Consider the following 27,169-nt stretch of genomic DNA (forward strand, 5'->3'; position numbering starts at 1 on the left):
GTATTTTGTAATTATTATTAGAAAATTTTTAAATTAATTTATATTTATTTAAAACATCGCAAAAGATTTTACAACTTTATTGACATTGAAGAAATTTAAAGATGAGAATAAATCAACTTATAATCTTTTCACAAAATATTGAGAGATTTTTGAAAATTACTCAGTTATATTTTAATAATCATAATGTGCATTATTTAAAATACTTTCCTCTCAGCTCATCATTATTCCAATTGATGAATTCCCTATTAACATCTTCAGAAATTTTTATATCCATACATTTTCCTTTTAGGCAAAACTGAAAAATTGTAAAGTAATAAGAGAAAAATATTACGTGGATGATGATTATTATTTTTAAATAATATGAAAATAATAATAATTATTTTCATTATAAACAATTAAAAATTATTATTATTATTATTATTATTATTATTATTATTTTACTAATTTTACTTAAAAATGAAATTTAAGATGGAGAGGTCATTTCCCACAGTTAATAAATCGAATCCGTAACACTCAACAAGAAAATTATATCAAATTATAATTTTTGGAAACAGTACTGTAAAAAGTAAAAAATTTTCAAATTCGCAAGAATAAAATATTAAAGAATTTTAGTTACTCCATCTGTTTCGCAAGGATATCCATCTTCTGCTGTTAAATTTTGAAAGACAATTTTCTCATCTATTTTAAATATATCTTTGATACTTAACGCATTTTTGCTAGTGCACACGATTGTACAGTTAGTTGTATCATGCTAAAAATGTTAAAAAGTAAAAATAAATTAAGGGATTATTTAAAAATAATATTTTTTATATAGATATATAAAAATAAAATAAAACGTTTCATCTTTATAATACTAACATTATACGATAAAAACATTTGAATTTTTAGACATCGATTCAAAGGAGATTCAAATCCATCGTACGATCTTTCTGTGGGAGTAGTTGAACGAATAGTACTTGTCATAAATGACATATTAATGCAAATACCATCGTCACAGATCTAAAAAGAAAACAAGCGAAGTTATTCGTAATGAATTGTACGTATTTTTACAATATCACTTACTCCATTATTATCGCAAGGATATCCATTTTCAGCAACTAAATGATCATCGAGTTTGTTAGTTTCATTTATGCAATATGCTATACATCCTTCGTTATACTAAAAAGCGGAGGAAAAAATGAAAATATTGAAATAAACACACAAAATTGGATTTATTTTTGTTCCAAAACTAACATTATCTGCCAGAGACATTCCAATGATGTTACAACGTTCACTAGGAGATTTAAAACCATGCCATTTATCTGAAGGAGTAGTTGATGGCACTATTGTCATATTCATACAGTTTCCATCTTCACAGGTCTAAAGAAGAAGACAAGTGAAATTTTCTGTGACCAAATTAATAAATATTTGTTTAAAAATGTCCCTTACTCCATTATTATCACAAGGATATCCATTTTCAGCAACTAAATTTTCATCGATTTCCTTATTTTCTTCATTTTCGCAATAAGTTATGCAACCGTCGTTAAACTAAAAATCAAGAAAAATAAATAAACTTGGGTAACCTGATTTGCAGACAGAACTTTAAATTTTTCCCTGACCTCAAGAATATTTTAATTCACTCTAAAAATAATTAAATACTCAAAAAAATATTTAAATTACATTTACTTTTCTATAACTTTAATTGTAAAATTTACTTGTAAAATTATTCGGAACATTAACATTTTCATTTTTTAAATAAATATTTAATCATTGTTATTATTCTTTCATAGGAATTAAATTCCACAATTTTAGTTTTGAACTAAACTACTATTCTAATTTAATTAATTTTAATAATTTTGTAGAAAGTTCCTTAAAAATTCAATTATTTATTTAAAGAATTAAAGTTAACCTAAAATATTTTTGAAATTGACTTTTGTTTACATTTCCTGAAATTTTATACCTAATATTTTGTAAAGTTTTTGAAATTCTATTTATATTAATAATATTAATTTAATATTACAAAAAGTCAAATATTTTATCACTTTTGTTCTTAATTAGTTCAAATTTTTACTAAATCAAATTTACAGAATAAGTTTTGTGATATTATTGCAAAAAAAAAATTTAGAACTTAATTTATTTACCAAAATTTTTACGTTAATGGGTGAAATTTTTTCTATTTTAAAACATAACATTTGTTAATACTTTCTATATTAATCTATATATATATATTACTTTTTGTATTTTTTTAACATTTTATAATTTTGAATCTAAAGTAATTTAAAATTTTCATAGAATTTTACTAAAATTTTTGAAAATAATTTACCTGTTTTGAAGAATTGTATATAAATTTTTTTGAAAATAATTGAATTCTTTCGATGAATTACATTAAAAATAATTAAATTTCTGCGAAGAATTTTATTATATGTATGAAAGTAATTGAATTCTTGATAAATTTTTTTTAATAAATGAACCTAAATCGATTTTACATGCTCACTTAGAAAAGGTTCAAACTAAAGAAATTTACAATATGAAAAAATTAAATAAATAAAAATGTAAATATTGAATCCACATTTGTTCTAATACTAACGTCATACATCCAAGCCATTGATATATCTTTACATCGTTCTATGGGAGATTTATATTTATCTGAGGGAGTAGTTGTTTCATTGGTGCTGACAGTAGTTGACGTAATTGTCGTATTGACACATTTTCCATTTTTACAGTACTGGAAAAGAAAAAAAAAATGTTAAAATTGTATATTTTATTATTTTGATTATAATTTTTATGCAATGCAGAAACAAATTATATATTAATCATATTTCTTACTCCATTATTATTGCACGGAAATCCATCTTGAGCTACTGCTGTCACTGTGGTTAAATTCTTGAAAAAAAATGGGCCACGGAATACATCAGAATATTTATAAAGTTTTTTAATGCAGACCAAGTGACATTCTCTTGAAGACTTCTGAAATATTAACAATTTAATATCATTTAACTTATTTTCAAAAATAATAAATAAATTCTCATCAAATTCGTTTTAATGATATTGCTCATTTTATAATTAAATATTTTTAAATCACTTAAATCTCTCTTCACTCTAAAAAGAGTGAAAGAGTGAAGAAGAAAAGAGTGAAACTTTTCTAAAGTGAAAATAAAATTCCAAATCTGTGAAAAATTAAAAATAAAAGTTTGTATGAAATCTGTGAAATTGAAAATAAAAATTAAATTAAAAATAAAAGTGAAGTTTTAAAATAAATTTCATAATAGATCCTCAAGTGACATAAAAAATGGAATATATTATTATTTGTCGAATACTAACTTTTGAAAATCTTGATGCTCCAGAATTTATACACTGCATTTCAGATAATTTGTAATTTTCATCGTAACATGTTCCATCCAGACAATACTATATAATTAAAAAAATTTTATTTAGCCAATATTAACAGCCTTATTTAAAAATTGTTTAAAATTCACATATATCTTACTCCATTATTATTACACACAGTTCCATCATTGGGTTTATAAAATGTATTTTCAAAGTATCCCGTACTTGTTATACCTTGACAGTTAAGACTACAATCACTTAAAGTAGCCTGGAATAAATTTTCAATAAATTTTCACAAGTTTTGTTGAATTCATATAAATATTGTAAAATTTGTAATAAATTTGAACTTACTTTTTCAACGTTTAATATTCCTCTTTCATTACATTGCTCCTCGAGAGATTTATTACTTTTATACGGTTCAAAATGTTGTGGGAATAATACATCTAGAACTGAATTCCTGCCATTTCTATCAGATTGTACTTTTACACACTTTCCCATTAAGCAGGCCTATGAGATGAATAAAAAATTTTAGATTTATATTGTAAAACTAGGGTAAATAAGTTTAATCTATTATTAAATGATCTATTATTAAATTATAAACACTAGTTGATATCATTAAATTTCTCACGCTTTCCACGTCACAAGGAGTTCCTTCAAGTGCTGGTTTATTTTGATAAACTCTTGAATTATTTTTGACGCATTCTAATTCTACACAAATTCTTGGAGATACCTTATTAAAAATAAACCTAAATTATTACACTTTTCTAAAAATGAAATTCGCGTATAACAATAATAGCTTACAAGCGCTCTCTCATATTTTCCGGATATGCATTGTTCATCTGCTGACATGTATTGTCCAGAAAAAGTTGATAGCATTTCATCATCAGTTCTACCAACAGCTGGATTATTTCGAACGCACTCGGTACGCTCTAAACTAGTTTGCAATGTGAATATGTTATTTAAAATTAGTAAAAACATCATTTGTATCACATATTTCGTTACATAGGTGAATAAAAATAATTTAACCTTAATGTAAATTTCATTTTTGCTTTGGAACACGGAGAAAAGTAAAATTGATTTTCATTTACTCTATGATAACTCATAACAAAACCGTTCTTAAAAGTACATCTTTCTATTTCTGCTGCACTTAAATTTTTGTTATCATCATGAGGAGCTCCCAATCTAATAAAATTAAATTATAATATAAAAAATTATTCTTTCAAAAGTTAACCATATTTTTTGAAGCGATAATAATTTGATTCGTTAATTTAATTATTATTATTTTCAATGCTACGCTTACATATGACCTATTTCATGTACACCAGTCGAAATTCTATGGAAGTTTCCTGAATCACTAATAATTGATACTGAGTATACATTTGGTTCTATCTTTCTACAAACAGTTCCTTCATATGAAATACCTTTAAAGTTTTTAAAGTTTATGTTAAATTTCATTAATACAAATATTTTGTACTTAAGTATCATTTTAAATAATTTTAAAAACTTTTACCTATTACTTTCTGAAATATTCTTGGTTTAACGAAAAACACAGCAATATCGTAATCAAGTGACAAATTGAAATTAGTTTGATTGAACATAAAATTTGAAAATCTCAGCAAAGTCCTTCCATTAATATTGTATGTATTCATCGGTTCTATTGGATCCTTTGGTTATAAAGAAAATTATATAAAGTACTATGGAAAAGATATAGATAATTTTTGTCACTAATTATTTCAGTTATAAAAATAAAATACCTCACACACAACAATTCCAGCTATACTTAAACGAACTGAAGGATCATCCATTTCTCTAAAGTAAAGAGCTACTGTATTCCAAAATATTAAAACATAAGTAATAGTTTTTTCTATACTGCTATTAAAGTGTCTAAAAAGATAAAAAGTTTCTATTGTTAACTCTAATTAAAAGTTAATAATTAAAATATATAATAAAATTTAAAAATTAAACTGTAACTTACAGAAAAAATGATGTATCTACATAAATTAAAATTTCTGGATATACTATTTCTGGAGTTTCGTTAATTATTTTCAAATCATCATAATCATGTGCGGGATTTGGAGAATAATTATTTTTCCTGCTATTTGGTGGAGATATTTCTCGTTTATAAAGTACGTGATAATTCTTGAAACTATTGTTTTTTGATTCGTACAGTGATTTCGATGAAACATCACGGCGAAAGCGTTTGACATTATTTAACGAACGTATTACTTTGTCAGAATCAATAATACCATTCTAAAACAGATAAATTTTTATCCTTTGGAGCTGAAACTTTAAGAACAACCATAATGGGAATTAAAATTTTAGAAATATACTTACGAATTCTGAAACACCTTCTTCATTTACTGTATGAGCTATGACAGACCTCGTTTTTCGGTTATGATAAAATGTAAGGTTCACCTTCTCCATAATCTGAATGGTATTATTAATTAAATTCGATCGAGTATTTAAATTATTTTTTTAATTTTGAATTAAATAGCATATGTACACAGATCTCACTTACATCTTTTTTTAAAACATATCTAAATTCTTCGCCAATTTTTTTTGCTACCCAGACTTTTGTTTTTTTACCAGCAAAAAATCCTTCTGATGACTGCAAAATAAATTTTCTATCATAGTTATGTTTTTTTATATAGAGAAAAAGTTCAGGAACACTTCTTTTATGAATTGAATGTTCAATCGAAATCACTTCCCCATCAGATTCTGAAAAAATTCAAATATGTAGAATTACTTCGTATTGCATACTTTCTTTAAAATTGTTTAAAAAATTTATTTACGTCAAGTAAATAATTGTCTGTCATTAGATAAATGTTTACATGTTTAAAAAAGATTTAAATGTTTAAAATTGAATACCTTCATTGGCTTCATGATCAGTAAAATACTGTTGGGCCTAATGGAAAAAATTTTCTGATTACTTTATGAATTAACAATAGTATTTATTAATTACTACTGATTACATTAGTGGGAAAATGTTGCTGTATCTAGTTTCAATTTTAATATTTTAGATATTGTATACTGTTATAAATAGTTAATCGAATGCGAGCAAAATTTTCTGATAGAATTGTTAATTTTCATGTGTTAATTTTGAAGAATTAAGTTTTAGTACAAACTAATGATATTAAAGTGATAACTAATGATATTAATCTAGAATATTAAAAATCTAGATATCTAGAATATTAAAGAAAACTCACTTTTTATTTTACAAACTATAAAAATTGTTTAATTCTAAATGGCAAATGGTCATAAATTTAAAATATAAATTATTTTGCTGCGTAGGGTACATTTGAGTGTCGAATGTCACATATTGTCAAATTATTATTTAAAATAACAAATATCTACCTTTACTGTGTATGCGAATGGGACAGTGAATGCACAAAGTAAAACACAGGCGTATATTATTTTCGGTTCACTACTAATTTTCGGAAACATAATCTGACGTTTATGAATTAACAAAGCGTCACGTATGAATAAGTTTTTATTTCAAATATTTCAACATTTTCTAAAAATATATAAAATGTGTTTTAGTTATCTATATAGATTTTATTAGTTTCGAGCCAGTAAGAATGCTACAGGTTGACCATGTTAGTTGGAAGAAATAAATTTTCTTTATGGTTTAAAGATAAAAAAAAAAATATTTGAAATAAAAATGAATTTAATTTTAAAAATTATTGAAATACAACTTGAAATATACTCACTTTTTCTAAAAAAAAATTCTTTTTCGTAGTTAGTATTAATTTTTCAATTGATATGTAATTAAATTAAATAATTTTCATTTTAACTAATAGCTCTAGTATAATTATTATTATTATTATTATTATTATTATTATTATTATTATTATTAGCAAGTATCATTTAATTGACATGAAGAAAACGTAGTATTTCCTCAAAGATTATACTTTAAAAAAAAAATTAAAATTCATTTAACTTCTGCTTTTAAAAAATTAATTATTTCTTTAATTAATTACAATAATGTAAAACATTGCAAAAAATTTTTTTAATACTGCTTGGTTATTTACGATAAATCAATTTCATAAATTAATAAAATTACATATTATTATATGATGATGTTTACGAAAATTTTTATTTTTAATTAAGATCAAGATATACATAACATACATAATAAATTTATCGGATAAGAGGTATTTTCCCTTTTAAACGTAAAGAAATGAAGATTTAATCATTTTTATCATTTGCTCTAAAGAGGACTTTCAAGTATAAAACCAGACAGTCGAATAATCGTTTATGCAAGTGGATAACATTGCAAGCTGTAGTTTTTTATACTCATAGTAAAATCCAAGGTAGGACAATTAAATATTCAAGAAACATTTTTTACTAATCTTTTAATTATCGTTTACTTATTATCGTTTAATATCTATTCTCATATAAATTGTAAAAGTTAATCGTGTTTTTAATTTGTTACATATTGCTTCCTCGTGAGGAAGCTTTGTAGTCGTTTAATTTACAAAATTTTTAAAAATCCTTTTAACAAATTTTCTTCTATATAGGACTATGTTTTTTTCCTTATTTTTGTTATTTTTATTAATATTTGTATTTTTCTTCTTTTCTTTTTATTAATATTTTTTTTATTTTTTGACTTATTGCTTTTATTTTTAGTATTATTTTTATTTTTTTTTACTTGTTTCTTTTATTTTTATTAATATTTCTTTTTAAATTAAACAATTATTTCCTATAATTAAATAGGAAAAATTTTTCGAAAGATTTTCTTTAGTGTATAATTTTAATTTAGTTAAAAATTAATAATGAGAATAAATAATTTTTTCACAGATAATTAACTATAATATTTATTTGCACTACGAATAAATTCATTAATTATAATTTATCCATTATAATTCTATAACAAATAATATTTTCTTGTAGATTGCATTAGAAAAATGCATATGAAAAAATTTTTTGCCTACTCTTTAATCTTCTGTGTGGTATTGTCACTACTCACGGAAACTGTCAATGCTGATCATCCTGCTCCCAATTCAGGCAGTATCACTGTAAATGGAACAGTTGATGGAAAAGATATCGTTAAAGGAGTTAAGAAAGTTGTAAAAGAGGGAGGAAGAGTTGTCAAGAAGATCAAGAAGAAGATTAAGAAAATTTTCGGTTGAAAAATGTTAATAATTAATAATCAGTTATTTTATAAGTAATAATTTTTAAATTCTTGTAAAATCCATTGTATAATTCTAAATATCGTTAAGTTAAAAATATATATTTTTGTTGATTAAAGATCTTGTGTATTTACAATTCTTTATTATTATTCCTTCAAATAAGTAAATAAATAAATAAACAATAAATAAATAAATAAATAATAAATACAATAAATAAATATTTATTAAATAAATATTTAGTTCATGCAGCGAAAATGTTTAACAGACATTAGAATTACTAGCGAAATTTTATTAAAAGTACTGGAATAAAATTAAATTTTTAGAATTCTTAAGAAAATTCTGAATTTTTATGTCTTCTTTGTTCTTCTCATAAACTATGAAATTACCACGAATTCTAATTAAAAAAACCTTCAAAATATTTCTATTTGACAATAATTTTTATTCAAATAACCTAATTCTTAAAGAACTATCTTAAAATTATTAGAAATTATTTCATGAAAAATTTTACTTAAATATTTTAAAATTAATTGAATTTTAAAACAGTTGCGTTTAAAATTTTCATAAATAAATGAATTTCAAAAGGTTTTAATTTCAAATTTAAGAAAATTTGAATTTTAAATGAATTCAATTAAAAATTCTATAAAGAACTTAATTTTTTGAAAAAGTTTATTTTAAAGTGAAATTAGTTGAATTTTTTTAATTTAGATTTAATATTATTACAAAAATTGTAACACAGTTCTTAAAAAAAATTTAATTATCCTAATAATTATCAAAATTCTTCGTAGAAATTAAATTATTTTCAAGGATTTTAATAAAATTCTTTGCAAAATTCAATTACTTTTAAAATAATTAAATTCTTCGGAAAAATTCAATTATTTACTGAAATTTTTAAAACATCCTCGTCGAGATTTAAATTATTTTTATAAATAGTAAAATTCTTTGCCGAAATTCAATTATTTTCAAAAATTTTATTAAAACTCTTGGCAAAATTTCAATTTAAAAATTTTTTTCAATTCAATGATTTTCAATATTTACTATTTTAATAAAATTTTCCAAACGAATTCAATTATTTAAAAAAAAATTTTCATAGAATGATACGCAAACATTCAATTATTTTCATAAATAATAAAAATTTCACAGGAATTCAATTATTTCGAATAGAATTTGCATTTGTCGAAAAAATCAATTATTTAAGAATTTTTTATAATATTCTTCGCAATAATTTAATTATTTTTAATAAAATCTTAATTGAATTCCTCGAAAAATGTATAATTATTCTTAAAAATTTTATTAAAATTCGTCGAAAGAATTCAATTATTTAAAAATTTGTTGACTAAGTTTTTTTATAAAAATTCAATTTTAAAAAACATTGAATTATTCACTACTTTTTTTTATTTAAATAATTGAATTCTCGTAGAATTTTCTCATAAAAATTGATTTAAAATTGCATTTCAGTTAAAGTTTTGAAAAGGTTTCTAATTAAAATCTTTGAAAACTTGAATTTTTCATACTTTTAATGGAAAATGCTGTAGAACTAATTTTTTCAAAAAGTCTATTTGAAATTTTTTTGAAATTATTTGAAGTTTTTAAATTTTAATTCACTGAAAAAAATTTGATTTAAATAACCGATTACTTGTTTATTATCAAATAAATATTTACTTGAATCGAATAAATTTTATTTAAGTCAAATAAATTGTTTATAATTTCAGTATTTGAAGCAAATACCATTTAATTAACTCAAAATACAAATTATTATTAAAACAAATACAATTTTTTTTATGAAAATACATTTATTGTGAAACAAATAAAACTTTTACTCAAACAAATAAAGTTTATTTTAAACCAAATAAATTTTTTTTTTTTTTTGAACCAAGTAGAATATTTTTTAAAGCCAATAAAAATTTTTTGAATTTAATAAAATATTTTTTCAAGAAAATAAAGTTTATTTTGAAACAAATAGAATTACTTTTGAACCAAATAAAACTATTTAAAGTAAATAAATCTTATTTAGAACCGAATAAAATTGTTTTTGAACCAAATAAAATAATTTTGAACCGAATAGAACATTTTCTGGACAAATTCAATTTTTATTTTTGAAACAAATACATTTTTTATTGAAATGAATAAAATTTTTATTGAAACATAAAGTTTATTTTGAACCAATTAGAATTTTTTTCAACCAAATAAAACATTTTTGAACTGAATAAAAAATTTTTCTAAAAAAATTTAATTTTCCTTTTCGAAACAAATAAAATTTTTATTGATACGAATTTGAAGTAATCGTTTATTTTGAATGGAATAAATTTTTTTTTCATCATGCTGGTCATGAGACTTTTAAATTTACTTCTACATTTTTAAAACAAAATTTTCAGAAAAATCTTATTTTTCAGTTTCAGATTTTTAAAAGTTTAATATCTCCGGCTAATCTGAACAAAAAATGTTCAGTAAGGAGTCAAAAGATGCGTTTGAAAAAATACTGTAAAATAAAAGAAAATTGATTATGTGTTTTAACATTTTTGAAAGTTATGGTCAAAAGACATTTTTTTTTACAAAATTTGGAAATGGAAAAAATAGTCCAACTTTATGAAATGGGCTGAAAATACCCTCATTTCATGTCCTCTAAGGAGACCTAAAATTAAAAAAAATTAAAGCCTTTAGCTTTTTCTGGTTCTGAGATAAAAAAAATACTTGATTCATGAAACGACATGATTAAAAGCATTTTTTAAACTGATACGTCTATAGCTGTACTTGAAATATAATCAGTAGCATTTGGTAATAATATACCATATATTTATATTTCGATAAAAAGAAGACATTAATCTACGATCGATAATCATTTTTTTTTATCAAACAATGACTATATTTAAATTGATATTTTTTTTATATATAAAAAGAATTACTGATACACCCACCTCCCTCTCTTTTTTTTACAATGTGCGTAAAACAACTCCACTGATACAATAAGGTATTTCCCTTTTTATATTTATTATGTATACGAAATTTTAGATAATCTCATCTAATCACCACAATTACTGGCAAAATTTTTAATATATAACGCCTGAGCAGTCTGTGAAGAAGACACAAAATGCAACAATTGTTTTTCTAAAGAGTTTACTTTCTTAAAGAACATTTTCACACTGTTTGATTTCAATTGGTAATTATTATTCATTTTTTATTCTCACAATTTTAATAAATAATTGTATCTAAATTTATATTCATATAAAATAATTTTTATTATTATTATTAATAATATTATTATTACAAATATTATTATTATTTCAGTTATTATTATTACTACCACTAGACCCAAAAAAAAAATATTTATTTGACTCAGAGACAACTAAACTTTTTATTTGATTTTTTTTTTTTTATTTGGCTGAAATAAATTTTATTTGGTTTAAATAAAATTTTTATTTAAGACAAATAAATAATCTAGTTGGTTCTGAGACAAATATATTTTTATTTAACTCAAATAAATTATATTATTAGGTTTAAATAAAATTTTTCTCTGGGTGTACTTTTTTTTTAAATTAAAACGTAAAAGTAAAAATTGCATCAACATTGTTTAATTAATAATATAATAATATGGACAATTATAACAATTATAACAATTAGTAATGTGGAATTATTATAAAAATAATAGTAATACAAATATTACTTATTAATTAAAATAATAATATTAACAATAACAAGAATATTAATAATTATAATAATTACAATAATACTAATAATTTTTTATGAAAAAAAAAAATTCTATAATTTTCTCTTTCTATTTTAAGACTAAAATAAAAATGACATGTGAATTAATTTCTGTTTATAGAACTCAATAAAAATGAATAGCAAAAAATTATTTGCTTACTCCCTGATATTTTCTGTGGTACTTGCTCTTTTGGTGGAGCATAGCAATGCAGTTAGTGTACCTCCTAATTCAGTCAGTGTCAGTGTAAATGGAACTATTGATGGAAAAGATGTCGTTAAAGTAGTAAAGAAAGTTGTCAAGGAAGGAGGAAGAGTGGTCAAAAAAGTTGGAAAGGAAGGAGGAAGAGTTATCAAAAAAGTTGGAAAAGAAGGAGGAAGAGTTATCAAAAAAGTTGGAAAGAAGATTAAAAAAATATTCGGTTGAATAAATTTATTTTTATTTTATAAATTATAAACAATAAATTTTATTGTTTATAATTTTGTCATCTAAGTCATTGTCGTGGTAATTAATTATTAATTACATATTAATTAACGTATTAATTGTTAATTATTTAGAAAAAACAGTTTATTGTTGATTGTTGAATTTGTAAATAATTATGTTAATAATTTTTATAATATTTATAGTTTTTAATTGAAATATATGTAAATAAATATTGGTGATATTTGTTTGAAAGATGCCACTCATTTCTTTTGTATAATGGAACAAGTTTTTCAAATAAAAATTTTATTACGTACAAATAAAGATTTGAAAAAAATAAAATTTTTTTTAACCGAATTAACGTTTTTTCTCGTATCCAGTAAAATATTATAAAATTGAAAAAAACATTTTTTTACAAATCCAATTTTTCTTTTTGCTAGAATTAAAATTTTTTTTTGAAACAAATAAAATGTTCATTGAAACAAATAAAATGTTCATTGAAACAAATAAAATTTTCATTAAAACGAATAACATTTTTTGTTGATGAAAATACAATTTTTGTGAAACAAAAACAATTTTTATTGAAATAAATAAAGTTTATTTTTAACCAAATAAAAGTTTTTTTTTTTGAATCAAGTAGAATATTTTTTTAGACCAAATAAAACATTTTTGAACCGAATAAAAAATTTTCTAAAAAAATTTAATTTTTCTTTTCGAAACAAATAAAATTTTTATTGATACAAACTTGTAGTTTTTTTGGCGCATTTTTCTTTTTGAAACAAATAAAATAAAAGAAATAGAATTTTTATTGAAATGAATAAAATTTTTTTTTGTGAAAAATACATTTTTTGTGAAAAAAAATAGAATTTTTATTGAAACAAATAAAGTTTATTTCGAATCAATTAAAATTTTTTTTTTGAACTAAATAAAACAGTTTTGAACCGAATAAAAAGTTTTCTAAAAAAATTTAATTTTTCTTTTCGAACCAAAGAGAATGTTTATTGATACGAATTTGTAGTTTTTTAGGCGCATGTTTCTTTTTAAAATAAATTAAATTCTTATTAAAAGGAATTTGAATTATCTTTTTTGGCGCAAATCCAATTTTTCTTTTTGAAACAAATAAAATTTTCATTGAAAACAAGTAAATTCTGTTTTGAACAAAAAATGAAAGTTTTATTGAACTAAATAATTCCTTTTTTTTGCATCGAATAAAATTACATTAGTAGCAAATAAAATTTTTTTTGAACCAAATAAAACATTTTTTTGCGAAATCGAATCATACATATTTTGAACCAAATAAAATATTTTTCGATCCAAATCAAATATCTTTTGAATAAAAAAAAAATCCTGTTTGTAATAAAAGAAAACAATTTTTGAACCAAATAAAACATTTTTAGAACCAAATAAAAATGATCAAAAAACAAATAATTATTTTTCAGTAGGTTTTTCCCAGTGTGTATAAAAATTTTATTGCATTAAAAAAAAAAAAAAAAAAAAAAATGAACTCTGTATAGAAATTTCACAAAGGCCAGAAGGTTTTGTATATATACGAATTCCTCTTTTGCTTTCTCTCTGTATATATAGTATAGAGGTGTTCTCTTACTTCATTACAGTCGGGTGCCGCTGGAGGGCAGCATCGAATAGTGGTCATCAACCACACATTGCAACGTCCCATTCGACGTAGTCCGGCCGGCCCAGTATATATTCGCAAAGCCCCGTAATTAAACTCGGCGAGCGTCTTAGATGCAAAACGTACTTAGTAAGCGGAGCTTACTCTCTGGTGCCAGGCACTGTGAGAGCTTTGTAACAGAGAAAACTCGTCTCGAGCTAGTGTTAGTCCGTTGTAAAGGGTAACAGGGCCAAAGGATCGAGATATCAGAGTCGCGTTGCCACCCCCCCCCCTCCCCTACACTCTACATCCACTCTCTGTATCTCTTCAGCGTTCGTTGATGGATTTTCCACTATCCAAGTTTCAAATAGCAACCCAAATGTATATATATGTACGTTGTAGCTGCTGTGAAGTCAATTTCCACTTTAAGTCAAAATTGTAACTATTCAATGCAGCGAAGTTTTGTTATAAACATTAGTATTTAATGAAGAATAAATATTTTTTGACAAATTTTTTTATTTTTTTCTCTCTCTCTCTCTCTTTCTTGTCTTTGAGATATTTTTTTTTTATTTGTAATTTTCTGTAAGTTTTCTAGACTGTCCCAGGAATTCTCCTGGGACAACCTAGAACTATCTAAACTATCCTTTGATGTCCCTGGGACACCAAAGAGAAATCCACAGCGCTAGATAAAAAAAAATTCCAGGAACGTTCCAAAAATATCATTAGACGTTCCTGGGACACCAAAAAGAAAAGCCAAAAAGTTGGATCGAAAAAGAAATTATTATAACTTTCCAAAAGTGTCTAGAACTTTCTGGGACATTCTAGAGAAAAAAAACGCTGGAAAAAACCAAAACGCTGGATCGAAAAAATGTTCCCAGGTCTTTCATGAATATCCCCAAAAGTCCTTAGGATACCCAAGGGACATAAAAATCATCGAATGAGATTTCTATTTTCATCTGGAGGATTAGATATCTCAAGGATGTCTGTGGGACAACTTAGGATTTCCAAGGGACAAATAATAAAATTCTTGAGATCCTCTACGAATATCCAAACCGACGGACGAAAAAAAAGATGTTTCTAGAACGTTCCAAAAATGCCCTTAAATATAACTGGGACATCCTAGGGATTACAAATATGCTGTATAGAAAAAAACCCCAGGGAGTTCTAGGAATGGTCTCAGTTTTCCGTAGGACATCTTTAGTACACTCAAATCACCGGATAGGGTATCATTTATCATCCGTACACACTAAAAAAAAAGTTTTACTTTCAGCCTCTTTTTGAGGCTGAATTTAAGGTGTAAACGGAGTCAGCCCCGTTAAACAAGGACAGACTTATGTGAAATACATGGGCTGAATTTAAGGTGTAAACGGAGTCAGACTTTTTTTTCCTGTGTAGCTTCAGATATCCCTAAGATGTTTATGGGACAACTCTGGAACATTTCTGGGACACCTTAGGAATATCCAAATTGTCGGATTAAAAAAATATCCATAAGACGTCCCAGGAATGTCCACAGTTGTTCCTGGGACATCCCAGGAGTATTTAAATCACTGGATGAAAAATTATATAACAGGGACGTTCCTGAGGTGACCATAGATTTTCCAGGGACACCCTAGGAATATAAATATCGTCAATGGGGAAATTTTTTCCATCCTGCTATTTGGTTATCCCTAAAATGTCTATGGGACAACTAAGGTCATCCTTGGGACACCCTACGAATATCAAAATCGCCGAATGAAAAAAGATGTTTGTTGAACTTTGACAGAATATCGTTAAGTGTCCCCGACACATTGTACGATTGAAAAAATTTCCAGATGGTAAAAAATATCCTAAAGAGTACTAGGAATATTCTCTGCTGTCCCTGGGACATCTTTTCCATCTTCAAATCACCGAATAGTGTATCATTTTTCATCCTTAGGTTCAGATATCCCTAAGATGTTTATGGGATAACTTTGAAACATTTCTGGGACACCTCAGCAATATCCAAATTGTCGGATTGAAAAAAATATCCGTAAGACGTCCCAGGAATGTCCATATTTATTCCTTGGACACCTTAGGAATATTCAAATCGACGGTTGGGATTTTCTTTTCCATCCGACTTTTTAGTTATCTCTAAAATATCTAGGGGACAACTAAAGACATACTTGGGACACTCTAGGGATATCCAAACTGCCGGGTGAAAAATATATTTCTAGAACGTTCTAAAAATGACTTTAAATGTGCCTGGGACATTCTAGGAATTACCAAAATTCCGGAAAGAAAAGAAACCTAAGGAATATTCTCAGCTGTCCCTGGGACATCTTTGGTACATTTAAATAGGGTATCATTATTCATTTTTCGTTTCAGATATCCCCAGGATATCTATGGAACAACTTTGGGACTTCCAAGGAATAGCCAAATGACTGAATGAAAAAATATATTCCTGGGACGTCCCAGAGATGACATTAGACGTCTCAGGGATATCCTGGTGCTGTGCTAACTTTTGAATGGAGAAAAATTTCCCAGAATTTTCTCAGAATGTCCTTAGATGTCTCCCTGGGACAGTCTAATGATATCCAAACAGCCGAATAAAGAAAATATACCCTAGGTTGTCCCAGAAATATATTTACTTATTCCTGGGACAATCTAGGACTGTTTCTCTAATAACCACACCCAATCGAAAAATAATTAACCCAAGTAAACAAAGGTAAAAAAAAGAAGAGGAAAATTTACATTTAAATGTAAAAAAAATGGGCGGGAGAATTTCTTATCTGGACTTTTGTTGACGCAATATCTTCGATGATTATTATTATCTATTTCATGAACGATTTCTGAATTCTTCTATAATTATTTCACAATCAGATGTACGTTCGTTTTCGAATAATTGGTAAATATTTTTTATAAACAAAAATCTTGCAGCTGATAAAATGAATTTTCCTCTTTCACTCATTTACGTTGTTTTAGATTATGTCATTTTATCGCTTCAATTATTAAGCATAATTTTTAGTATAAAAACAAAATGTTTTGAAGTTAAGGCATAAAATGATCTGAACGTTTATTTAAATACAATTCGGAGATTCTTTCGAGAAAAACCTTTTTCGAAAAGGTTTTTACTGAAACTCGTCGTTTAAAACGCGGTGGATGAAAAAACTGGGACATTTCAAAGGTTAAAAATATTGGTAATTATTTTTTATTTATACTATTTTTTTGTCTATATAAATCTATTTTATATTCTATTTTTTTGATAATTATTTGTTGTTTATTTAAATTTATTTTCATAAACAATAAAAATGCAAATAAATATTAATAATTAACAATAAATTTTGATTGTTAATTTTTAATATTTATTTATATTTTAAAATAAATATTAAAAACAAACAATAAAATTGTAAGTAAATAATGAAAGTTAAAATTAATAATAAACATGAAAATAAATAATAGAAATAAAAGTAAATATTAATAATCAAATAATAAAAGAAGCAATTCATTTAAATTCTGTAATTATTGTTCTAGAACTGATTTTTGGGCAAAATGAATAGTAAAAAATTATTAGCCTTCTCTTTGGTTGTTTGCGTGTTGCTGTCAATTTTGGTGGAAAATGTCAATTCTGCTAGACATCATCCCAAAACGATAAAAGTTCATGTAAATGCAACAATTGATGAAAAAGATGTTGTGAAAGTAGCGAAAAAAGTGGTAAAGGAGGGAGTAAAAATAGCTAATAAAGTTAAAAAGAACGGAGTAAAAGAAATTAAAAAAGAAGCAGAAAAATTTGTTAAAAAGAATAAAGGAAAGATAGCGAAAAAAGTTATAAAGGAAGGAGGAAAAATAGCCTTAAAAGTTATTGGAAAGAAATTTGGGAAAATATTGGGTTAAAAATAATGTCTCCCGAAAAAAAGGAAATAAGTAAAAAAAAAAAAATTACCATCAAGTGAAAGAAATGTATCTCCGAATGTAATTTTTTTACCAAAAACAAAATTATAAAATTGATTTTGAAATAAATCAGTAATTTTTAGTAAAAAACATTTATTTTTCTATAGAAATTATTCGTAATTTTTCTGAAAATTTAAAGATGGTTTTTCTTTTGAAAAAAATTGTTTTTTTTTCTTTTTTGGCATAAAAAAAATCATAAAATCTATTTTCTAAATAGAAGAAAAGAAAAATAAAAAAAAATTCAGAGCACAGAAGGTAAAAATTTTATTGACCCTCTGAAGGAATAATATCTATCAAAATATAAAACAAACGTTCAATCAACGCAGGTGTTTGCTGTATTTCCCTTTTGTCGACATTTTAATTCATTTTCGAAATGGATGTTTTATTTCTGAAAAGATATTAGCGCTGGATTGATTATTGAGTCTAAGGAAGATTTAGTACCAGGTGCTTCTTTGGTTTTCGACGCCCAAATAACACGCACCCTTAATATAGAGATACTCGTTTATTATTTTTTTTTTATTTATTTTTTTTTTTTTATAATAGAGAAGATAGACTCCTTTTCATTCGTTTGTGTTACAGGTCGATTTGTATTTTGTGCGATAAACTTGTGTGTGCGTATACCGGAAGGCGTTATGGGATTAAGTCGTTCAAGTAGAATATTCGTTCATTTATACCATAGCTGGGACCGCCCAGAGTGCCTCCTAGGGGACGAGAGCAATAAACTAATGGCCACCTTCCACTTCTTATCAACACAACTTTTTACTTGAATATTATTTTTTTTTTTTTTAGTTGTTTCTTGTAAATTATTTACATTTTTAACTTTTTACTTGATTTTTAATCAGTTTTCTTGAATATTATTTACAATTTTTATTAAATAACAAAGAATTTAATAAAAGTTGTTGACGCAGGGGAAAAAAAGGTCGCGCAGCCGCTACGCGCCTGCGCGACCATTTTTTCCCTTGTCAACAACTTTTTTTCCCTGCGCCACCTAACCTGCAAACTTCGAGTTCCAACCGCTTCATTCACAAGTAAACGAGATTTCTAACTTCTTTCGAAATTAAAAGTTTTGAATAATATTATTCGAAAAAAAAAATTAAAAAAAGTAATAATAATAAAAAATAATTTAATTTTGAAGACATTCAATTCAAATACTCGTAAAAAAATTTCAAACGGTTTTACATTGACAGTAATTCGAAATTTTAATTTTAAGCAAATAATGAACAATAATCATTTAAATATTTATTTTACAAAAATGATTGGAAAAATTTAATTTGGAAATTCTGAAAAAGTAGATTTTTTCAAGTATATTTTTTAAAAATACACTAGAATTCACGAAAATAATTTTTTTTTAAATTGAAATAATTGAAAATTTTATGAAAATAAATTTCACATTTTAAAGAATGTTATTTTTTCTATGTTTAAAAATTATTAAATCTATAAATAAAATTATATTTTTGAAAATCCAACATTATTTTATGATTTTATAAAAACTTATTCTATTTAAATAATTCAATTCTCGTAGATGAATTAGGATAGGAATTGATTTTAAAAAAATTTGTAGTTACAATTTTAGAAAATAATTGAATATTTAAAGCGTTATAACGTAGAAATTTTAGGAATTAATTAAGTTAATTAAATTTTAGAAGATTTTTTAATTAAATTCATTGAAAATTAAAGAGAAGGAAAAGTATAAAAATATAAAAATTTTTATTATAAAAAATAATGAATTACAATATTTTTTAGTTAAAAATTCTTAGTTTTGAATAATTTTATTCAAAAATTTAAAAAAAATTATTTTAAAATAATTGTAGTTGCAGTTTTTGGAAATAATAGTTAAAAAAAATATAATTTTGTCCCCCTTTTTTTTACGAAAGAAACTAAATTTTGTTAAAAATTTGTAATTGATAAAACAAATTTATAAACAATCTTTACTTTTATTTCTAAGAAATTAGAATTTTATTTACAAAATATTGTAATTGAGAAATAGAAATATTGTAAATTATTTCCTTTTTTTAAAAAAAGCAAAAAAATTTTTTCAAAAAATGTGATTAAAAAATAATTATCCAAACATTTTCCTTCTTTTTTTAAAACAAAATGATAATTTTATGAACAAAATTGTGATTGATAAACAGAAATAATACAAAATTGAAAATTTTGGCAAAGTAATAAAAATCCGCAAAATTTTGATTTGTCAAAAAACATTATTTAACAAAACTTTAGTCTTTTAATGAAAAGAAATAACAAAAATTGTGTTGATTTCTATTGGTCATCACAATTTTCGTTACAAAAGTTTTAATTTTTTAGAAAAAGGAAAAAAAAATTGCAGAATTTTTCTTTTTCAATGACATTTTTTAATATAAATTAAATTTATTGTAATAAAGGATTTGAATTACAATATTTTTCAATTAAAATTTCTTAGTTTTGAATACTTTTATTAAAAAATTATAGAATTATGGAAGAATTACAGTTGCAATTTTTGGAAATAATTACATTTCGAAATGTTCTTCAATTTGAAATTTTAATTCCTGTGGAAAAACAAAAAAGAATAAGTTTACAAATTTTTTTTATTTGTTTCTGAAAAAATTAAAATGTGATTCAAAAATATAAATTCTCCAAGATTTTTACTTCTTTTAAAAAAAATAGATGAAATTTTACAAAATGTGATTAATCGAGATTAAAAAATATAAATTTTTTTCTTTTTTTTTTTAACAAAAGAAACTAAATTTTGTTAAAAATTTGTAATTGATAAATGAAATTTGTAAACAAACTGCTCTTCTATTTTCAAAAAGTCCGAATTTTGTTTAGAAATATTATAATTGAGAAATAAAAATATTGCAAATTATTTTCTTTTAAAAAAACAATTTTTTTTAAAAATGTGATTAAAAAATAATTCAGGAAATATTTTTCTTCTTTTTCTAAAACAAAGATGATAATTTTACTAATAGAATTGTGATTGATAAACAGAAATAATGCAAAATGTGAATTTTCTACTTCATAATCATAATTGTTTAACAATTCTCTAATTTTGTTTATAGAAGGGAAGAAAAAAAATCTGCATAAATTCGATTTGTCAAAAAACATTATTTAAAACAAAACTGTAGCGTCTTTTAATTTAAAGAAATGAAAAATATTCTGATGATTTCTATTTTTCATTACCCTTTTTGTTACAAAATTTTGATTTTTTAGAAAAAGGAACAAAATGACAGAATTTTTCTTTTTCAATGACATTTTTTAACATAAATTTAACATAAATTAAATTTATTGTAATAAAGGATTTTTTAAATGCTATTTTTTACAAAAAAAGGGTTTTATATTTAAAAAAATTTTTTTTTTATTGAAAAAAATTACCTTTTATGACAAAATGATTACTATCAAGCAACAAATTGTAAAATGTTTAATAATAATATAATAATAAATATAGTAATAATAATAATAACAATAATAATAGTAAATATAAAATCTAATTTAAAAATGCCATACAAAAATGAATTGTTGAAGTGCTCTTATCGAGTAGACTGCAGTTGATTGTAATTACCCGGTGCGGAAGAGCACTGCTTTATGATGGATCACCCAATAATAATCGTGGTGTGTAACAAAAACTGTCATCGAATTTCATAACACTTTGTTTTAAAATCGTGTCAATCTTTTAACGCCGAGTCATTTTTTTTCCATTCTGTTTTTGATATTTTTTTGAACGTGTATTATGGTCAGGTAAACAAATTTTCACAAGTGTATTATTTCCCATATATATGTATGATTTTATCGCTGATTGTAAAGTATTAAAAATTTATTCGCAATATAAAAGATAATCAATCATCTATGTCATTTTATATGTTATGGAATAAAACGAAAATTTAGAGAAAAAGAAAAAATTAGGATTCAAGAAGAAAATCTAAAAGTGGAAAAAAATTGAAAATTAGGATTCGAGAATAAAATTTAAAAGGCGAAAATATAATGTTTAAAATGTTTTGGAAAAATTTTCGTAATTAAGAACAGTGGGAGAAGAGAATAATTCACACATTCGATTTAGAGTTCTTAAGGTTTGAACGGATGCAATGACAGTTGGTTTTGACACAAGAATTTTGATCTTGATGATGATCATTGATGAACAAGTCCGGTGAAACATTTTGTTCAATAAAGGGCTTCTTACTGCACCACACAGGTTTCATTTTAATAAAGAACCTTGGAATTTCGCATTTTCATGTATAAAACCTTTTCTTCGTTATTTCCATTTCATTTTTTCTTTTCTTTCTATTCCTCTATTTTTTTATTTCCTTTCATTTATTTTTTAATTTTAATTTTTTTTCAACTTAATTTTTACTCTGCTACTATTTATTTTTTTCTTTTCTATATTTGACGTTGAAAATAAAATTTTTCTCTTGAAAATTATTTTCAATATTTATGTTATAATTAAGAAAATTGTTAAAACTGTTTTTCGCTTTTGATTGAGAGTGACAATATCAAAGGAGAGTGAAATTCTTCGATGGGGTTTAGGTTAATATCTTTTGCAATAGATGTTGGAACGATCATATAATTGTGTCAAAGCGAATTTTCAAATTTCAATCACAAGCAGTTTATATATACGATGGGCTCCTTTTCCCTTCGTGGAAGAGCGCGCAAAATCATCGAGGCATTATGTATTTGCTCTTAAGTATAAATCAGTTCAAGGTTTACCCTCATGGCCGGGGCTTTTCCCAGTCTTTGAATCGCACTCTCGCCCTGTCGCCCCCGCCACAGTTATTAATATTTGCCGACAATCACCGAAGGGGCTGTTTTTCACCGTGCAGGTTACCCCTTTTATTCCAATTCTCTAAAATCAAGACACGTTTCTTGAAATTGTTTTTATATTTTATAGGAATTTTTTATCTTTAATTTTTTGATCATTACTAGGAATGGATACTTACTGGGAATTTGAATAATTATTACTTAGTCCTGAATAATATTTCCATTCTCTAATTTTTATTCAATTTGTAATATTTTATTTTAGAAACAAATATCTTAATTAATTATTACTATCTCTTGTCTAATCTTTACTTACTCTTGAATAATTATTACTTTTTTATTTGAAAAATATGAATCTGACCTTAAAATCGCTTAAGTTTGTTAATTTTTTGAAATACTCTAACATAAAAGTGCCACAGAAAAAGTTTCAAGTAAATCCGCAACGTTTTCAAAAATTCTCCCGCCATATTGGATCCGCCATTTTGAATTTTCAGAATCTGACATCATATTCGTAATCAGCGACCCCGAAAACCCCCGAGTGACAAGTTTCAAACGAAATCGTTGAGTTTTTAGAAATTCTTCCGCCATATTGGATCCGCCATTTTGAATTTTCAGAATCTGATATTAGATTCGTAATCAGCGACCCCGAAAACCCCCGAGTGACAAGTTTTGAGCGAACGCGTCGAGTTTTCAAAAATTCTTCCGCCATTTTGAATTTTGGAAATCCGACATTAGATTCGTAATCAGCGACCCCGAAAACCCCCGAGTGACAAGTTTTGAGCGAACGCGTCGAGTTTTCAAAAATTCTTCCGCCATATTGAATCCGCCATTTTGAATTTTGGAAATCCGACATTGGAATCGTATTCAGCGACCCCTAAAACCCCCGAGTGACAAGTTTCGAATGAATGCGTTAAGTTTTCAAAAATTAGTCTGCCATATTGGATCCGCCATTTTGAATTTTGCAATTCTGACGAGTCTTTGAATATGAACCAATAGATGAGTTTCAAAAAATTCAAATGACGATATTTCAGAGACAAATAAATATTTTTTCAAAATTCAAAAGAATTTCAAAATGGAACGAAAAGGACTTTCAGATGACACTAAGAAAAGAAATTTCTCTTTTGAGTAATTTAGATAGTTTATTTTACTTTAGTGATTGTTTACTTTTTTTTTTTTTTTTTGCTGCGTTTTGATGATGGTATTATGGAGTACACTTGAATGAAGCGGGTGAAATATGATACGCACGATATTTCCAAAGCTTAAGACACGCCGACCGCCGCGTCAGTCGGGGAGGTCAACCCGTCTTCCACCTGCCACCACTTCGTGATACTCTTTTTTTTTTTTTGGCCTGCGTTTTTCTCTCTACCGCATTTCAAAATACGTCGATGAGATTAAAAATGCGCTGAATAAGAATTCAGTAATGAAATAAAACATTGCAGTTTCTTTCTTTAGATCTTTTATTCCGCTTCGGTTGTTTAATGACAATTGACGTATCTATCATCGCTGCTGTATTCGAAACAAATTTTTTTCTTAATTTACCACAGTAAATCGTGAGGTGTTAAAATAACACCAGAATGGATTAAAATAATCTGCAACAGTTATTAAACTGTTGCAGATTATCTCTTTAGAATTTAATTAACATCAGAAGGGATTAAAATAATCCACTTTGGTGTTGTTTTTGACTAAGAATAAATTTTTGTTTAAATTAAAACCAAGTCAACGATTTGTGAAAGAAAGTGAATCAAAGTCTAAGTCAAAGTGTTAGTCTAAGTGTTAGACAAAGTGTTAGTCGGAGTGTTAGTCAAAGCCTCATTCAAAATCATAGTTAAAGTCTTAGTCGGAAACTAAGTTAAAATCTAAGTCAAAGACTAAGTCTAAGACTGAAACTTTGAATTAGACTGACTAAGACTTAGACTAAGACTTTGGTTATTACTTATACTTTAACTAAGGCTTAGACTTTGACTAAGACTTGGACTAAGACTTAGACTTGGTTTATTACTTAGACTTTAACAAAGGCTTAGACTGTGACTAAGACTTAGACTAAGACTTAGACTTTGTTTATTACTTAGACTTTAACTAAGGCTTAGACTGTGACTAAGGCTTAGACTTTGACTAAGACATGGACTAAGACTTAGACTTTAACTAAGGCTTAGACTGTGACTAAGACTTGGACTTTGACTGAGACTTGGACTAAGACTTAGACTTTAACTAAGGCTTAGACTTTGACTAAGACTTGGACTAAGACTTAGACTTGGTTTATTACTTAGACTTTAACTAAGGCTTAAACTTTTACTAGGACTTGGACTAAGACTTAGACTTTGGTTATTACTTAGACTTTAACTAAGGCTTAGACTTTGACTAAGACTTGGACTAAGACTTAGACTTTGTTTATTACTTAGACTTTAACTAAGGCTTAGACTGTGACTAAGACTTGGACTTTGACTGAGACTTGGACTAAGACTTAGACTTTAACTAAGGCTTAGACTTGGTTTATTGCTTAGACTTTAACTAAGGCTTAAACTTTTACTAGGACTTGGACTAAGACTTAGACTTTGGTTATTACTTAGACTTTAACTAAGGCTTAGACTTTGACTAAGACTTGGACTAAGACTTAGACTTTGTTTATTACTTAGACTTTGATTAAGACTTAGACTTTGACTATGATTTCGAATAAGACTTTGACTTAAACTTTGACTAAAAATTTACTATTGTTTGTCCATTATTTTGCCAAACTTCGAAAAAATAATTTTTTCTTGTTTAAAAATAAAAAAATTCGATTTTTCTTTCAATGGTTTGCCCATAGTTTGCCATCTTTTACCCATACTTCCATTTCCTAACGAATATGAATCAAAAGTTAAAAGCAATGAAGAGAAGACCAAAGTCTTTTCTCCATTGCTTTCAACTTTTTAATTCGTCTTTCATTTTCCATTTGCCCAAGTACAAAAATCCATTACTTGAAATAAAACAAAAAGAGATTTATATAAATTATATCGCGAATGGTTATAGGCAAAAGGGTTAAAGTAAACTGCAAATCGTAAACGGAGAATGAAAAAATATAATGGGAATCCTTTTCACTATTATATATATATATATAAGAAAAGAGAGTTCAGTGGTCACAGTGAGTGTTGCCAAAGGGGGTTGTGAATCGTGGTTCACGTCTTGTAAGGGTTGTAAATTCCCTTTGCTGGATGTTTAATGCGGCAATCTTGGGGCGTGATAAAGTGCGGTGCAAACGAGTGCCGAAAGGGAATCGCGAAGCAACTTCCCAAGTACTAGCACACAAAGCTGCCACACAAGCCATTACATTATATAAACACTGTGTCGAGTCGTTCTTTTGCGGTCCTTCTATTTAGAAACATATCAGTACAAATGAAAACATACCACACTGACAATAATTGAAATATCTTTCCCCCCCTTCAAAAAAAAAAAAAAAAGCTTGTTTCATTTTTCCCCGCAGTATTTACTCGACCACATTAAGACCATTCAGTCAATTCTCTCTGGAGTCGTCACCGGACCTCAAAAAATGTCCGATCTTGAGAAATCTCTCAACTCAAAAGAATTGGAAATTAAATACATTTCCAAAATATTTTTTTTTAATATAAAAAAATATGTATGTTAAAATTAAAAAAAAAATATTATTATAATTATAATAATCATATATTTTGACATAGGGAATTCAGGGAAAAGTCAGGAATTTTTATTAAAATTACAGAAAAAAATTAAATTTTTAGAATTCATAAGAAAATTTGGAATTTTTGGATCTTTTTTGTTTGACTTATAAACTATCAAATAAAAAAAAATTTCTGAAATCTTTTCGGACAATTAGAAGATTATTTACAAGCAAAACTCCTCTATAGGCAATGAAAGTTTGAATTTATTGGAAAAAGTCTTTGTCCATGACGAAACGAAGCGGTTCTTTTCTTTCTTTCTTTTTTGATTCTTGAATATTCTAGAGGACTTCTCTCTTTCGAGAAGAATAACGTTCTTTGCATACTTGGATTAAAAAGGCAAACACAGTTCGCCATGATGGAGAATAGAGCAAAAGTTGGTGGGGATATCCATTGCTCGTTGAAAAGGAAATTTATGGGAATTAATATTGGCTCCCCTGGGAAGAAAACCAAGGAGCGGAAGGTGCTCTCTCTCTCTCTCTCTCTCTTCGAATCTCCTGGAATGCGACTTTCCCGACATATATGAAGGGAACTTTAAGAATTTAATTCCTCCACTGTACAAACCTCCATCCACAATTTTCCTCATTCCATTTTCTTGCTTTTTTAAAGAGAGAGAGAGAGAGACTCCGCGTACGACATTCAAAAAACCATTGAGAGCACAGAATTTAAGACGCGGGTGTATCATGGGAGTCCGCCTTATCGTTTTGCA

General features: G+C 25.6%; 2 protein-coding genes across 4 annotated transcripts in view; one reads left to right on the forward strand and one right to left on the reverse strand.

Moving 5' to 3' along the window:
• Positions 1 to 27,169, forward strand: part of LOC122503861 (dachshund homolog 2-like) — a 483,446-nt gene that overhangs the window by 408,154 nt on the left and 48,123 nt on the right. The window lies entirely within an intron of this gene.
• On the reverse strand, positions 26 to 6,815 carry LOC122503859 (disintegrin and metalloproteinase domain-containing protein 7-like). Its single transcript, XM_043614606.1, has 22 exons — positions 6,661 to 6,815; positions 6,175 to 6,211; positions 5,825 to 6,024; positions 5,641 to 5,733; positions 5,282 to 5,556; positions 5,061 to 5,190; positions 4,817 to 4,970; positions 4,607 to 4,727; positions 4,333 to 4,488; positions 4,108 to 4,240; positions 3,935 to 4,036; positions 3,658 to 3,813; positions 3,467 to 3,574; positions 3,301 to 3,387; positions 2,806 to 2,946; positions 2,567 to 2,704; positions 1,429 to 1,527; positions 1,234 to 1,359; positions 1,063 to 1,158; positions 859 to 999; positions 617 to 751; positions 26 to 295 (listed from the first exon to the last, which is right to left on the reverse strand). Exons 1-22 carry the CDS (start codon positions 6,748 to 6,750, stop codon positions 191 to 193), a joined length of 2,823 nt encoding a protein of 940 aa, XP_043470541.1. The 5' UTR covers positions 6,751 to 6,815; the 3' UTR covers positions 26 to 190.

The sequence above is a fragment of the Leptopilina heterotoma genome, unplaced genomic scaffold (assembly GCF_015476425.1).
Source record: "Leptopilina heterotoma isolate Lh14 unplaced genomic scaffold, ASM1547642v1 Lhet_270, whole genome shotgun sequence".
NCBI classification, from domain to species: domain Eukaryota; kingdom Metazoa; phylum Arthropoda; class Insecta; order Hymenoptera; family Figitidae; genus Leptopilina; species Leptopilina heterotoma.